Below are 15,800 nucleotides of genomic sequence, written 5' to 3' on the forward strand. Positions count from 1 at the left end.
CAGGAGAGGCCCAAGACCACTGCCCTAACTCAGAATCAGGTGCCCTCAGGAGCCCCAGGAACACCACGTGTCCTAGGTAGAACCTGCCCCCAGAGTAGTGGGAAGGCCACTTGACATTTGTTTTGTTTGCTTTGACGCTGATGTTTCAAATATTAAAGTACTGACACGCTGTCTCAAAAAGAGATACAAGCATCTAGGATGGTTATGTGATGTGGTTTTGCAAATATAACCAGTTAATATATGAAATGAAGTTCTTGGGTAAGTTGACTTAATGCAAAAGGAAGGGGCACACTGCACCCCAAAATAAAGGGTAAACTGAGAACATGGGAGAGTAGATTTGCACGGTAGTAAGTTCGAATAAGAAGTGAGATCAAAAGAGGAGCAGAGGTAAGAGTAACTCTTAAGCTGTTTTTTCAGTATTAAATGGTGTCTTTCCAGAGCAATGAATGGTTTGTTTATAAGATATTTTCTGTGTACCATGATACTCCATGATGTTAGTCAGGAGTGACATTCTTTTTACTGTCAGGAAGTGGTTTCCATACCAAATGCTTCCCCTCACTCAGTGTGGCTCCAGCGGGGGCACTGTCTACACAGGGAGAGGGAGGCTCCTCTGTCTTATTAGTGCTGGGGCACCATGTCCAGCCTTTCCATCTCCTTATGTACAGACCAGCCAAGCAAGATGCTATCTCGGACCTTATTTGACCAAAGAGAACTGAATGTACTAATCCGAAGTAAAAAATAAGAAAACAAAAACATCTCTCAAATATCCATGAACCTATGAAGTCTGCCATTTTTTTGGAACATCAGGCCTGCTGGTTTAATTAACAGAAAACTGTCAGCAACTTTTTATTAGGCTGATAAGGGAAATACGGCCTTTGAAGTCTGTCCAGTGCACTGACTGACATTCCGCACGGACCAGGCAAGCACCAGAGATGGCACTGTTACATAAAGAAGGATGTGGTTTTGAATGTGAAAAGGCTGTACCAGGGACAAAGCACAGATGGATTTGAAATTTAACAGTGTGGTGAGACAGGACAGTTGGACTAAAAAATAAAAAAGTAAAAAAAGAAATCACTGCATTTCAACTGAAACCTCTTAAACTCTATTCAGGTCTGTTTTCTCTTATGTTCCAGGAATATTATCATTAAAAATTTTAGTTAATTTCTCATAATCAGTTCTGAGAAATCAACTAACATGATCTTAAGCATAACCAGAGCCCTTCAATGGAAACACTAAGTAAAGCCCCATGAGTACCATACTTAATATGGAATAAAGCAAAATAATAAATTTCCAACAGATTATTAATAGAGGCTTCTAAAATTTTCAAAGGCTAATTTATATTCAAATAATAAGAGGTTATGGACTTCCTGAGAAGATGATTTTAAGTTGTGTCTGTCAAAAGTTCTTTTGTTCCCTTTGCCTTTGGAGGATTTGGATCAAGAACAGAGGAAGAGAAGTTTCCTTCCAGCAATTTCTAAGAGTTCTCAAAATGCCTAGAGAGCCCAAACTAGGTTTGACAAATTTATGCCATCCAACTCAGAGGCAGGCATTATGGAAAAACAGCCTGTTTTCTGAGGATTCATTTCTATGCAGCAGGAAATCATCTAGAATCTCCCAACAAAGCATTACCTTACAGGGGTTTCAGTTCAGGTTTGCATAAGTAAGAGGCTTGGGGGGTTCCTGCAACCGTGATAGGAATGGTATGGCGATGTAGTCAATCAGTGACCAGGAACTTGTGAATGTTCTGGGGGTCCTTGATAGACAAATATTTTGCAGTTTCTGCAATCTACCATAGTATTTCACTTTGGAAACCGAAGTCTCTGAAGAAGCCTTCAGGGAATAGCATAATTGCCTCTGGCATATTTTGAAATTTCCAATTGCACAGACAAATAAATCATGGAGCGGAGGTTATGGCCATTCCAGCAACCAGAATCCCCGGCATTACTGGGAACTATTCCTGGGTCTCCCAGAAATGTCTGAACCTGGACCAGAACTTACAGTGTTGGGTGTGCGGATGTCACCACCCAAGCTCCCACTTCTAAAGAGATAATGCTGGGCTGAGCGAGCCATCAATAGTTATGCTATTCCTCCAAGCTGAGCTGCTATAATTTGAAAGTAACCAGCAGAGAAAGATGTTCAGACTGCTGGCTTTTTTTTAAAGATACTGAGGGGCTTCCCTGGTGGCGCAGTGGTTAAGAATCCACCTGCCAATGCAGGGGACACGGGTTCGAGCCCTGGGCCAGGAAGATCCCACATGCCACAGAGCAACTAAGCCCGTGTGCCACAACTACTGAGCCTGCGCTCTAGAGCCCGCGAGCCACAACTACTGAGCCACGTGCCACAACTACTGAAGCCCGCACGCCTAGAGCCCAAGCTCCGCAACGAGAAGCCACTGCAGTGAGAAGCCCGCACACCACAACCAAGAGTAGCCCCCGCTCGCTGCAACTAGAGAAAGCCCGCGTGCAGCAACGAAGACCCAATGCAGCCAAAAATAAATAAATAAAATAAATAAATTTTTTAAAAAAAGATACTGAGAAAAAGCTCCTGAGGAAAGGATAACATTCCCAGACATCTCTAATGATAGAAGAGGCCACCCCTTCCGATTCTTACTATTAATTAGCCCCCTTTAATAAAACATTAAATGATGTGCTTATAAAATGGATGTAGCTACCTGAGGAAACCATCCAATTTCTCTTTGCTAGTTATCGTTTCTCTCCTCTTTGTATTTGCAGAACTCCTCTCTACTGGTCTTAGGGTCACTATTTGGAGCCTAAGACCTGCTTCTCAACTTTGAGCTGTAAAAGAATATGGGGTTTCTCTTGATTTTACCTTTCTTATCTTCTGCCTTTTCCTCCAGAGGTGGTGCTTTTTCAGCTACAGAGCCATTACCTTCTTCAGATTTTACTACATTTTCCTCTCGGGTAGATTCCTCTCCGATGGGTATCATGTGCCCGTTTGAATTTTCAAAGTTAACTGTTACATCTCCATCTAAAAATGGGGAGAGAAACACCTAGATGTCTAACTTGATGGCTTTCTTAAAACCAAGTTTTCCAGTTACTAGGACTGTAGGGTTCAGGTTTATGTTTCAGACCTGGGAACCAAGTACATCCTGGACTATTTTCACCATGTTTTACTGAATAATTCATTCAAATGAAAGAGCTAGAACATTCTTAGTCTTGGGGGAAAGCAGCTATGGAGGGAGTATCCAGGAGCCATCTCAAGACAGTTAGGAACGATTAACCTAATTATAAAATATCCCTAGGCAGGAGAGTCCCTCTCTTCTTGGGCTTAGTTTTGGTTGAAGTCAATACTTAGGAGTCTCTTTGTCATTCAGAAACTGACCTGTGAAAAAAGGAATCTGAAAAATGGAATAAACATTTTTAACAAGCACCAAAAACACAAGGTGAATGCAAATACACAAATAACATGAAATGCAACTACACATACAAACGATTAGTGGGAGAATATGAACATTTCCAAGCACCACTGTCTCCAGAATATTACATCCATGACATGTTAACTTTACACAGTAATATAACTGCTACTCTATTCAGGGAAAGATGGCAGTAAGGCTAACTGTATTTTCATTTTCCTATTTATGGAAATATTAAAATGTACTCAGGGAATTGTCATATATAGCTGACCAGGAAGTCTTTAAGTTGAGCTAATAATAATTTGAAAACATTAGGAAAAAAATGTAAAAAAAAGCAATTACAGGGGAATTTTTTAAAAATCACAACTGAAATTAAAATTTATGTTATCTAAACCACAAATAACTAATTTTAACACCCCTGAATGTTTATAAATTCCTAGGAGTTTCTAAAGTGAGAGAGATTTTGCCAAAACTCTTAATTCAGTGATGCTTGAAATTTTAACTGTAGTTCATATCAGGAAAATTTTTAAGAAGCTGTGCTACCACTGTAAAAGCAAAATTAAAGATTTGAAGTTTTTACTCAGCAAACTTGAAGAAATGCATGATTAGAGCTGATTTTATGCAATTTTTGATTAATCTTATTTTGGCAATCATTCTAAAACAGAGACCATCTCCCAAGTTTTCATTAAATATGATTGAATTGCTTTGGCTCAACAATAAAATCCATTGGCCTTATTGACAAAAACAAGCATGGCATTTTAATAAGTAAAATACATGTCACAGAATTATGTCATACTTAAAATGAACAATTGTTCCTTAGTCATGTAACTTCCAAGTACCTATAATCCGATTCCTGTATAAAACTAAAATAGACAATAATTGAAGGCAATGCCATTGCAAGTAGATCTCAACTATTTCAATAAAATTAAGGTAATGATTTTTTAAAGACTATACAACAAACCAAAAAGAAAACAAAAGATTCTTAGTTCTTATTACTGGATCCCAAGAAATTTGCTAGTAAAAAAAAGAGGGAGGGGAGACACAATATAATGTCCAGGTACTGGATTCAGAAAAACAAAAAATAATATAAGAACGGAAAATTCCAGACAAAATAGAAAACGACTTCTTTATATAAAAATCCTCAATTTTTAGGTAACCCAAATATAAATTTACCTTTGTTTTCTATGACTTCAGTTGGTAATGAAAACATGTTGAAATCATGTTAATGACAATTTAATTGTTTTAACCATTATTACATTAAAAATTCTTTAGTAGACTAAACTAATTTTCAAAATTCAGAACAAAAAACCTAGAGAGAAAATTAAATAATTGTGGGCACAAGAAGAAATTGGATTATCACATGATAGAAAGAAATAATCAACAATGTAGAAAGATACTTACTCTGAGATATAAAGCTAAAGTATAGGAAATAATAGAAAAAGGAGTCATGTTTGTAATAAATATGGAATTCAAGAATAAAACAGAGGAGAACTGAAGTTATTATTAATTAATTGGTGTGTGTATTGAAAAGGTTTTCTAGTTTTGCATATTATTTTATCAGTAGAATTAAAATAAGTTAAGTCCTTGATATAGTTTATATATGTAAGTAAAATACAAGCTCAGCAAAGGAAGGCAAGACAAGATGTTGAGCCAGGCTGCAGGTTACAGTAAGATGTGCCCACTCCAAGTCTTACAGGAGCATTTGTATGCAAAGGAAAGAGAAAACTCAGACAAGGGTCTTAAGCTTAAAGTAAACCAAGAGATAAAGCACACAGAAATAAGTGGTTAAATAAGAAGCATGAGAGTATTTGAGGGATTTCCCTCTTTCTGGTAAACTGGTACATTGGGGATACAGTTAACACAGGAACAGAGACAAGAAGAAAATCATGTAAGAACAGAAGTTGAGTGACTCATTAGAAGGTTAAAGACGACACCATGGGAGAAAAAGAAAGGAGGCTGTTATGCAGGCAGAAACATCTACATGCCTTCATGTTAAAGCTAAGGGAAAAGATGGAAGGTAAGAACCAGAAGATGACTAAACTTGGACCAGACCATGGACTTCTCAGGAGAGAAGGCCAATCACTGAATTTTTAGATTGAAGTTAGATCTTGGCGTAAAAAAGGTCATCTAAAAGGAATAATAATAGCTGGGAGTGAAGGTATGGGGTGGAATGGGATGAGGTCAAATCCAGGGTAGCTGGCAGGATTTTAAAAGTCTATTTGGCTCACTGAATAAAGGGCATAATTGACAAGCACTGTCAAGAGCTAAGACAAGGTCAAGAACATCAAGGCAAAGAATGAACCTTCACTGGCAGAAGAGAGGAGGTGTTCACCAAGCACAGCAGCTTCCAGTCTCTGGCGAGAGCTGGAAACAGACCGAAATTCTCAAGATAATTGTTTTTGGAAAAATGACAGAAAACTATTTTCCCCAGCCCTTGGCTGAAGGTGGGGAAGGGCTCTATTTACAATAAGCCTCACTGGGAATTTCTAAGTATTTGGTAATTTCTGTAGTTCTATATAGGGACCATGCAAAAAGTAGAAAGTAAGACTCAGTAATTGATGACTTCCCAAACATTAAACCTATACTACACTATGTTTAGGTTAAAGACTGTTTTGTTATTTTATGTTTTAAAACTTTTAACGTTCGGTCTGCAAACATTAAATACAAAGATCCAATAGAGTCAGATTTCTGGAAAGTAAGTATATGAAATTGTAATCCATCTTGCAAATAGTTTAACAGATTAGGCAAAATAAAACCAAGCAATGTTAAGCATTTCTTTCAGCTGACCACTGACTGCCACTTGTCTTTAGAAAAAGTAAACGCTTTTCTAGCTATAATTTTTAATTGGGTTAAAAAAAGAGGCCTTTAGTCTCTAACTTTAATACTCATTAACAGTTTTGATCAGAAATTTTTCCTTTTTTTCCTTTCTTTGAAAAGGTTTCCAAATAAAGGATACCAAAACAGTGCACTGGCCCACGCTATAAAGGTGATCGCCCAGCATTGAGCTTTCAGTGGACATGTAATTTCTCTGCCGTCTCCAGGGAGATTAGGGAGGAAGCAAACTTTGATACCAGCAGCAAGCCCACCTTCAAGTACAAAAATGTTAAGGATGTACATTTTTTATTTCTAAAAGTCCCAGGAAGGAAATGAATAGCTTCAAGGTAATAGAAAATTAGGGACTACTTTAAGTTCATTCATAAAATGGAGTGAGAAAAGTACAATAAATAAAATACCTAAAATTTTGAGGGCTCAAGAAAAATGGCAGTATTCACTCCAGACGTCCCTATTTTCTCTGCAGGAGTAAAATAGTAAAGCATCTCCTAGCTCCTTCTAGAATATTCAGATGTTGGGAAAAGCGTGGCATTTGGATTTACAAATAGTGCATGCCAAAAGAGGTTAAGCTCTTTGCAAGGAATATATATCAGGAAATGAGAAGAACTATTATTTCAATTTCAAATCAACAGCATTTTATTTGTGCCTATAAAAGCACAATAATAATATTTTACCCCAGTAAATGTTTGGAGGGGTGGGGTGAGGAAAGGCATGAGGTAAGTCAGCAATGTTGCAACAAAAATTTCCTTTAGTTTTATAGTAGTGGGAGCAATGAAAATCATTCAGTATTATTTATTTGGAGAAATAACCATCTTGGTATTTCTTTTGAGGGTCTATCTCAGTTTCTATCTAATCCTTGTCTTTTTGAGCAAGATTCCCCCTTGGGAGGATAGAGGAAAAAAGGGAAGAAGATTAGAGGTAGGGGAAAAAACACTTGGAAATAATAATTGTTAGTGATATGGTGAGACTGAGCTAGATTCAAAGAAATGAAAAGAGAACAATGCTGGGAAAATTACTTGAGAGAACACATAAAGCAGATTAATTTAATTTGCCCATTAATCCTTATTGACTGTACATTTGAGTGCATTACAGAGTATAAAGGACGAGAGGTCTGTTTACCATCTATTTTCTCTCTCTTTTCTTTTACTGGTAGACTTAAGAAACCAAAAGGCATGAGCCAAGCTAAAACTTTGCATTTACTTAAACAATTGAGTTTACTTGTATAGACAGATTGAAGCTCAAGAATAGAGAATGAATCATGTAAGCATTTGTATCTTATCTGTATCTCCTGCCACAGAGTAGCTTTGTAAAGCTTTAGGTTTAGGGTGACATATGGTGAAGGACTCACCAAAAAGGTCATTGAATTTCTTCTCTAGAAAAACCTTAGATTCTCTGCAGCCCACAAAGGCATTCTGAATTAAAGCAAGATTCTCAGAGTGTGGTACTTTATTTCCCAAAGACCATGATCATCTTAAATTTCAAAAGAAAATGAAAGAAAGACCAAAGAAGGAAGGATCAAATTATTTTAAATGTATGATTAATTTCCTCACCTTGATCAGGCAATTCCTTAAGAACTCCCCTTCTTATCAGCTCCTCTCTACTTTGTCTTGTAGAAATCTTCCTTTCTAATACTTTTAAAAAGAATAAGCACAAGTAAGAATCAAGTCATTGCTTAAAATAATTATGAAAAACATTTCAAGTAGAATTGAGCATATTCATTCTGTTGACTTAAGGGCTCAAACCCCAGTTTTTCTGGTTGCCTAGCAAACCACGTGATTGGAATCAACATAATTAGGACAGGGCAAATAACCCCAGCCCAAGACCTGAAGCTCAGCCACTGTGCCTCGTCTTCCAAATAACGGAATGTGGCCAAGAATCCAGACACATTATCCCGTATCAACTACGGAGCACCAAGGCTACTTCTCACTTGGAAATACTCCTTTCTTTAGTAATGATGCATTCTAAAACACAGGCTTCTATGAATGTGCAATGTATGAATGTGCTTACATGGAAAACAAACTTTCAGTAGACACTCAGGTAACTCAACTCATCTGAACCTCAGACAGAAGGGACTTCTTTTCTAGTGTTTTCTTTCTCACATCATCTATTACAAAAGTCCAACATTTCTGTAATTCTTTTCCCTGCCATACCCACAAGTTCTAGAGTGTTCTGGTGTATCCCCTGACAAATCCCAAGTCTTGGGAGGATGGAGTTAATTCATGTCTTCATAGTATGTAAAGGAATGGGAATCTCAACACTGATTCTTTCTTCTTCTGGAAGAAATTAAATTCCTGGTACAACTTCAGAACGGAGTTTAGGAGCTCAGGGTGGGACTTCAGTAGTATTCACCTTTTATGTCTATAATATTAGTTCCTAAAGCCTACATGTCTATATGACCACTAGTTCCATTCTCCACTTTCAAGGGCCAAGAAGGTGGTATGACAGGGTCATACCATCTTCTAATCCTTTGAGCCAACATTCCTCAAAGTGCATTCTGCCAAACTCTATTCCCTCTGGATGTCCTGTTCAAGAAAGCACCTTGACACCTAAAACAGGGCCAGAGAAGGGATCTACCTAGGGCTCTTTGGGGAAAAGGAAAGGTACATTGGTGGAGAGTAGGTATGCACAGTAGGACTAGATTCTGACCCCCCCTAAAATTCCTACCCCTGGCTTCATAATTTGCAAATCCTAAAGTCACCCTGGACAACATAATTTCAAGACCTAAATGAAACCCCATTGCCCCAAACCACACCCTCACACATACTGAGAACGTGTTTTTTGGGGGGTGCTCCAGGTGGCCTGAAGCTAGGACACTGGGTGGGGGAGGGAGGGACGTGCCTTGGACCAGCAGCTTTGTATTAAGCGATGACATGAGCCCCAGAATAGCAACACTTAGTCTCTTAAAGAAATTGGATTTTTTCCCCCTTTCTGATAACTAGGAATTATGTATCTTGGTTGCCAGAAAAGTCAGAGAAAAGCTTGATATTTACCATAGATTTCATATAATTCATGGATGAAATCTGTTTCCTCCTTCTTAGCGAGTGACCTGACTTCATTTATATTTTATGTATAGCATATGTGTACTCTTTATTCTAAGTTTTGTCCAACTATTTTTTTTTGGTTAGACTCAGAATGTAAACAAACAAGAAAATGAATGAATGAATGAATGAGTGAGTAAATGAATGAAAGGTCAAAAGAATGATACTGAACATCTCATTGGTTCACTTGGAGACACACACAGAAACCCCACGCCCCTTTAGGTCACTCACCCAGCCCCACTCTCCACCACCCCTTGCAGAAGCAAGTGACAACAGCTCACTGAAATGTTGGCGATTTCAACAGACAAAGTTACCTGGGTATGGGGGGCCAGCAGGAGCTGTTCTTTTATGGGAGCTCTTTTATGTAAAAAGAGTACTGTTGATTAAAGGCAGCTGCAACGTGTTCAGGTTTTGTCAAAGAGGAGAGAACCCCGGTCAGCACAGGAAGCCAAACAGCACCACCCACAATGACACTGGGGCACTGCGGAGATTGTGTGAGGGGTTCAGTAGGACCCTGACCACTGCAGTCTCACGAGATCGTAGGACTCATTCACGCCTGACTGGGCCTCCAGGGGGAGCAGGCCTCTGAGACCTCTCACAGCGGGATCTCAGCCCCTACTCCTGGGGGTGGGCCCAGAGACCCCCAGCTGTGCTGCACTAAGCTTGAGGCTGCAGGCGCCACTGGGCACGGGATGAGCCCACATCCTGGGAAACTGAAGGCACTGCCTATTCAGAACACAGCCACTGTGGCTGTCTGCCCCTGGCTCTTAGGAAACAGAGCTTCTAACTGTCTGCTCCTCCGGTAAAGTGGCCTAAAACACAAAATAGTTGTCACAAGTCTTGGATGCTAGTTCCAGAACTTCCACGGCCAGTTGTGTGATGTTGGGAACTCTTCAAGTTCCAGGGCCCCTGACCCATTATCTGTAAATCAAGGGATGAGAGTCAATGGCCACTAAAGGACAGGTGGTCCAGCTCAAATAGTGGGTGATCCTGGATCATTAATCAAGGCCATTCTGTAATCTCTGCTTTGGGCACCTTTTAAAAGCTTTCATATTTGAACTTAAAAAAAAAAAAATCATCAGAGAGCCCGAAAATATCCCCTTGTTTCTGCCGTTCCATTATGGATCCCAGAGGATGCTTTAGTTTAGTGTTAAGTTTTCTGTTGCTTTAGTTCTAACTTAATCTCAGCTAAAAATCCCTCCTCTTTCTTCCATGTAAATACTAGAGCTAGACCTCGGCAGCTTGGCTTCCTGCCAAGAATCAAACTCCACTGCTTTGTTCTTTTGCTCTACCTCCTATAAAGGGGCCCTGATAGGAAAATGCCTTTGGCTATTTGTTTGGTCTTTGGCTGAGGGCATTTTTAACACATAATGCAGATAACTGTGTCCTGGGCCAAGGAGAACAAACTGCAGGCAACTAAGCATGGAAGGTATGCTGTCAAGGCACCAAGTTCCAACCACCGTACTCCCAGAACAAGTATCTCACTCTTCATCTTTTAAAATATGTGCCTCATGTTTACAGAGTGTCTGTGTGTTTGCAGAACACGTTCACTGGACACTTTTTCATGGGCTCAGAAGTGTTTTGCATTGGAATGAATCTGCGAGGTCATTCTAGTCCAACATGCCACACAAAGCAGGAGTCCTTTCAGGAACATTCCTAAGATGTGCTCACCTGCCTGAAGACATTCGGAGGCAGGAGGGTCCCTTTGTGGCAGAGCCCCCTCCAGTTCTCCATTGCCCTCACTTTCAGGAAGGTATACCTCATCAAGAGCCAAAATCGCACTCCCTCCCTGTAACTTCGGCCCATTAATCAAGCCCACGCTCCCCACAGCTCTAGACTTGAGCAAGTCATCTGTGAGTGGAAAACAGCAAGAGTGACTCTGGGCCCACTGAGAGCAAAGTGGGTCATGGAAGCCTCCTAGAATCTGATCCCAAGTATCCGCCAGCTGCGCTTCGACTGAAGCTCACACTTATCTGCGCAACAACAGCAATAATGCTGGGGGGGGGGGGTGGCGGTCTCACTCACAGCTGTAGCATACCCAGAATCTTGCTGGGGAAGAGACTTAGCAGGACACAGATCACTGAACGTAATAGTTGGGCTTCTCCATGAGAAGTATTGTTGCCAGTTGAGTAAATGCCTCATGGTTACTCAGTTTTATCCTAATTGAAAAAGCATGTGTGATTTTTACCACAAGGCCAAGCAAAACCATGATTTCTTTTTTTTTAATATAGTTGATTTACATTATTGTATTAGTTTCAGGTGTACAACATAGTGATTCAATATTTTTATGGATTATACTCCATTTAAAGTTCTTACAAAATCGGCTATATTTCCCTGTGCTGTACAATATATTCTTATTGCTTATTTCTTTTATATGTAGTAGTTTCTATCTCAATCCCCTACTCCTATCATGCACCTCTTCCCTTCCCTCTCCCCACTGGTAACCACTAGTTTGTTCTCTATTTCTGTGATCTGTTTCTGTGTTGTTATATTCATTCGTTTTATTTTTTAGATTACACATATAAGTGATAACACACAGTATTTGTCTTTCTCTGTCTGACTTATTTCACTAAGTATAATAACGTCTAGGTCCATCGACATTGCTGCAAATGGCAGGATTTCATTCTTTTTATGGCTGAGTAATATTCCATTGTAAATATATACCACATCTTCTTTATCCATTCATCTGCTGATGGACACTTAGGTTGCTTCCATATCTTAGCTATTGTAAGTAATGCTACTACAAACATTGGGGTGCATGTATCTTTTCAAATTAGTGTTTTTGTTTTCTTTGGATATATTCCCAGGAGTGGAATTGCTGATTATATGATAGTTCTATTTTTAGTTTTTTAGTTTGTTTGTTTTTTAAATTTATTTATTTATTATTTATTTATTTTTGCTGTGTTGGGTCTTCGTTTCTTGTGCGAGGGCTTTCTCTAGTTGCAGCAAGCGGGGGCCACTCTTCATTGCGGTGCGCAGACCTCTCACTATTGCGGCCTCTCTTGTTGCGGAGCACAGGCTCCAGACGCGCAGGCTCAGTAGTTGTGGCTCACGGGCCTAGTTGCTCTGCGGCATGTGGGATCTTCCCAGACCAGGGCTCAAACCCGTGTCCCCTGCATTGGCAGGCAGATTCTCAACCACTGCGCCACCAGGGAAGCCCCTATTTTTAGTTTTTTGAGGAATCTCCCTACTCTTTTTCACAGTGGCTGCACCAATTTACATTCCCACCAACAGTGGAAGAGGGTTCCCTTTTCTCTACATCCTTGCCAGCATTTCTTTGTGCAGAACCATGATTTCTGTTTTACTCCCCACTTTGGGTGAATTAAAGTTCTGACAGTTCAATCCTGATTTCAACAGCTCATGTTTAAGTGAAGGAAGCACTGTGTCCCATTTTCCCGACTTCATACCTATACTCTGGTTTTTCAAGTATTTGAAAAGGACCAATCTTCCACAAACTTCCAATGGCTGTCCATCTCACACTGAATAATCTCTCAACTCCTTGGCATGGTCCCTAAGATGCCCCACCCCCTACTCCAGGATGGCCCTCCCCAAACCCCTCCCTCCCGGCTCTCTCTGCTCCAGCCCCTCCAGTCCCTGCTGCTTCTCACCTGAGGCAAACCCCTGCCTGGTGGCCTCTGGCTTTACTGGGATGTGATTTTTCAGACCCCCACATGGCTCATTCCATCACTTCCTGCTCATTCCCTCACTTCCTTCAAGTCTTTGCTCAAAGGTCACCTTATTAGAAGTCCCTTCCCTGTATACCTGATGGAGAATAGCTTGCTCCTTTTCCAATCTTTATCCTTCTTCTTAACCTGCAAACTGTGTCCTGACCTCCGACATGGGACCTACTAACTTTGTGTAAGTGTAGTCTCTGTGAGAACCAAAACTCTGTTTCATTGACTGCTGTATCCCCAACAGTGCTTTCTTTGCAGGTTGTTGGCACTCAGCAAAAAACAAAAATGTGTATTTGTTGAAAACAATGCATTAAAAGAAATAGGTTAAATAAAAGAAAATAGGCTAACAATGGTCTTATTTTCTGCCCCTTCCCCACCTCCAATGTGGGAGAGAGCAAGGGAGACCTGTGGCAAAACTCTAAGAACAAGAGTCTTCAGTCTTCTCCCTCCTTGACTGCTTGGCTGGACCAGCCAAAGGGAAAATCCTCAGCTCTATGTCCTATGGCTCATCTGAAAAAGTCCCTGTATGCTCTGAAGAAGGGAGGTCACAGTGTGTAGAGGACAGACACCAGCCAACTAGCAGGGTGTAGCACACGATTGGGCTCATCATAAATTATAAGTGATTTATGATGTCCTTCTGGGCACGGAGCCTGCATTCAGGAGAGGAGGCTGGGGCATACGCCGCCAGCTCCTTTCTGTGGATGCATGGCCAAGATTTTATATTACTCTGGAAGTATCTGTGAGAGTAAATCTTGCAGTCCACAAGCCACTTGTATTTTCTTTTGGCAAGGAAAGAGAGTCCTAATTCTCAATTCTAACACCGTTTAATGTCGGAACAAAATAGAAGAGCAAATAGGAGACCATTAAATAAGCGGACCATGTTATCTTCTTGGTTCTGAGTACTGAATGGCCTTACTGTGAAACAGAGACAGAAACAGAGACCTGCTTGTCTCGCGTGGAAAGTGTCCTATAAGAGCCTGGCTTTGCTTTACCTCTCCCTCAATAGTCATTACAGAAAACAGAATGTCGAGAAATGGTCTCCTCTTTAAAAGACCCTTCACTAAGGCTTAGCTAAATCATTTAAAGAACTACAACCACCAAAATGCCACCCAACAGGACATTTGCAAAAACCTTTCAAAACATCTCAAGAATGTAAGGCAGAGAAATAAAGCCAACATCTCCATCTCAAAACACTCAGAGGTCTGGCCATTTTCTTGTTTATCCACGCCACTCCCCCTACTCACAGATCCTACAGCCTCCAGAACAAGCCCAACTCCTCAGAGCAGCAGCCAACCTTCACAACTGTCCCAAAGAACCATTCTGCCCCTCACTTCTTTTCTCACCTCACTTTTGCAAAAGCCCAATGTTAAAGTCAACCTTTACTTCTTGCCATTTCCTAAACACTTCCTCTGCTACATTTTTTCCTTTGTTTCTTGCTGCTAGAATCAGGCTGTTTCCCTCTCCCTCTACAGTGAAATCCTGCTAGAATTTTAAGTCCTCTTCAAACAGCGCCCCCTGCATGGCGATCTCACTATTCCGGCTGGTAGAATCCATAATAACTCTCTATGCTCCTAAAGCACTTTTTTTTTTTTTAACTGAAGTATAGTTGATTTACAATGTTGTGTTAGTTTTGGGTATACAGCAAAGTGATTCAGATATACATATTCTTTTCCAGATTCTTTTCCATTATAGGTTATTACAAAATACTGAATACTGTTCCCTGTGCTATACAGTAAGTCCTTGTTGTTTATCTATTTTATATATAGTAGTGTACATCTGTTAATCCCCTAATTTGTCCCCCCCTTCCCCTTTGGTAACCATGTTTATTTTCTAACTAGAGCACTCTTATTTTTTAATTTTATTTATTTATTTGTTTGTTTATTTGGCTGCGCTGGATGTTTGTTGTGGCACACACGATCTTCATTGCAGTGTGTGGGATCTTTAGTTGCAGCATGTGGGATCTTTCAGTTGTGGCATGTGAACTCTTAGTTGCGGCATGTGGGATCTAGCTCCCTGACCAGGGATCGAACCTGGGCCCGCTGCATTGGGAGCGCAGAGTCTTAGCCACTGGACCACCAGGGAAGTCCCTAGAGCACTTTTTTGAAATTTATTTATTTATTTATTTATGGCTGCATTGGGTTTTCACTGCTGTGCGCGGGCTTTCTCTGGTTGCGGCAAGCAGGGGCTACTCTTTGTTGCGGTGCACAGGCTTCTCATTGTGGTGGCTTCTCTTGTTGCAAAGCACGGGCTCTACGTGCATGGGCTTCAGTAGTTGTGGCACGCAGGCTCAGTAGTTGTGGCTCACGGGCTCTAGAGCACAGGCTCAGTAGTTGTGGCACACGGGCTTAGTTGCTCCACGCCATGTGGGATCTTCCTGGACCAGGGCTCGAACCCATGTCCCCTGCATTGGCAGGCACATTCCTAACCACTGCGTCACCAGGGAAGTCCCTAGAGCACTTTTAAATAACCTCTCTGTGCCTCTGCTTTCTCATTTACAAAATGAAATAACAGCTGCTACTTTCTGGTTCTTCTGGAGATTAAATGAGTGAAAACAAATAAATGTTAGACTAGCCTAGAATCTAGAGAGCACTGAATAAATGTTAGCTATTACTATTATTGCTGTTATAGCACTTACTACTTTTTTTATTGCTACATGTGTACATAGTTGCACATTTACACGACTCTAGTCTAAGCTCTATGAGGTATGTCTTGTGTATCATTTCATCTCCATGATACTAGAAACTATACATTACAGAGCAGATACTGTGCACTTCAGTTTTGTTTCATTTTTGCAGGGAGGTAGGGGAGGCATGTCTAGTGCCCTTTTCTACCTTTTCTATTTATCTTAGAAACAGCCCTCATGATATTTAGCCTTTGAGGAAC

At 40.5% G+C, this 15,800-nt stretch overlaps 1 protein-coding gene across 4 annotated transcripts in view; it reads right to left on the reverse strand.

The window, feature by feature from the left end:
- Nucleotides 1-15,800, reverse strand: part of PHACTR2 (phosphatase and actin regulator 2) — a 196,752-nt gene that overhangs the window by 54,080 nt on the left and 126,872 nt on the right. For all 4 annotated transcript variants that reach the window (XM_059941077.1, XM_059941075.1, XM_059941076.1 and 1 more), the window contains exons 3-4: nt 7,756-7,836; nt 2,830-2,988 (exon numbers count right to left, since the gene is read on the reverse strand). In XM_059941077.1, the coding sequence (XP_059797060.1) occupies nt 2,830-2,988; nt 7,756-7,836 (240 nt within the window). The remainder of the gene's footprint in view (nt 1-2,829; nt 2,989-7,755; nt 7,837-15,800) is intronic.

This window comes from Balaenoptera ricei, chromosome 12 (genome assembly GCF_028023285.1).
Source record: "Balaenoptera ricei isolate mBalRic1 chromosome 12, mBalRic1.hap2, whole genome shotgun sequence".
Lineage (NCBI taxonomy): Eukaryota > Metazoa > Chordata > Mammalia > Artiodactyla > Balaenopteridae > Balaenoptera > Balaenoptera ricei.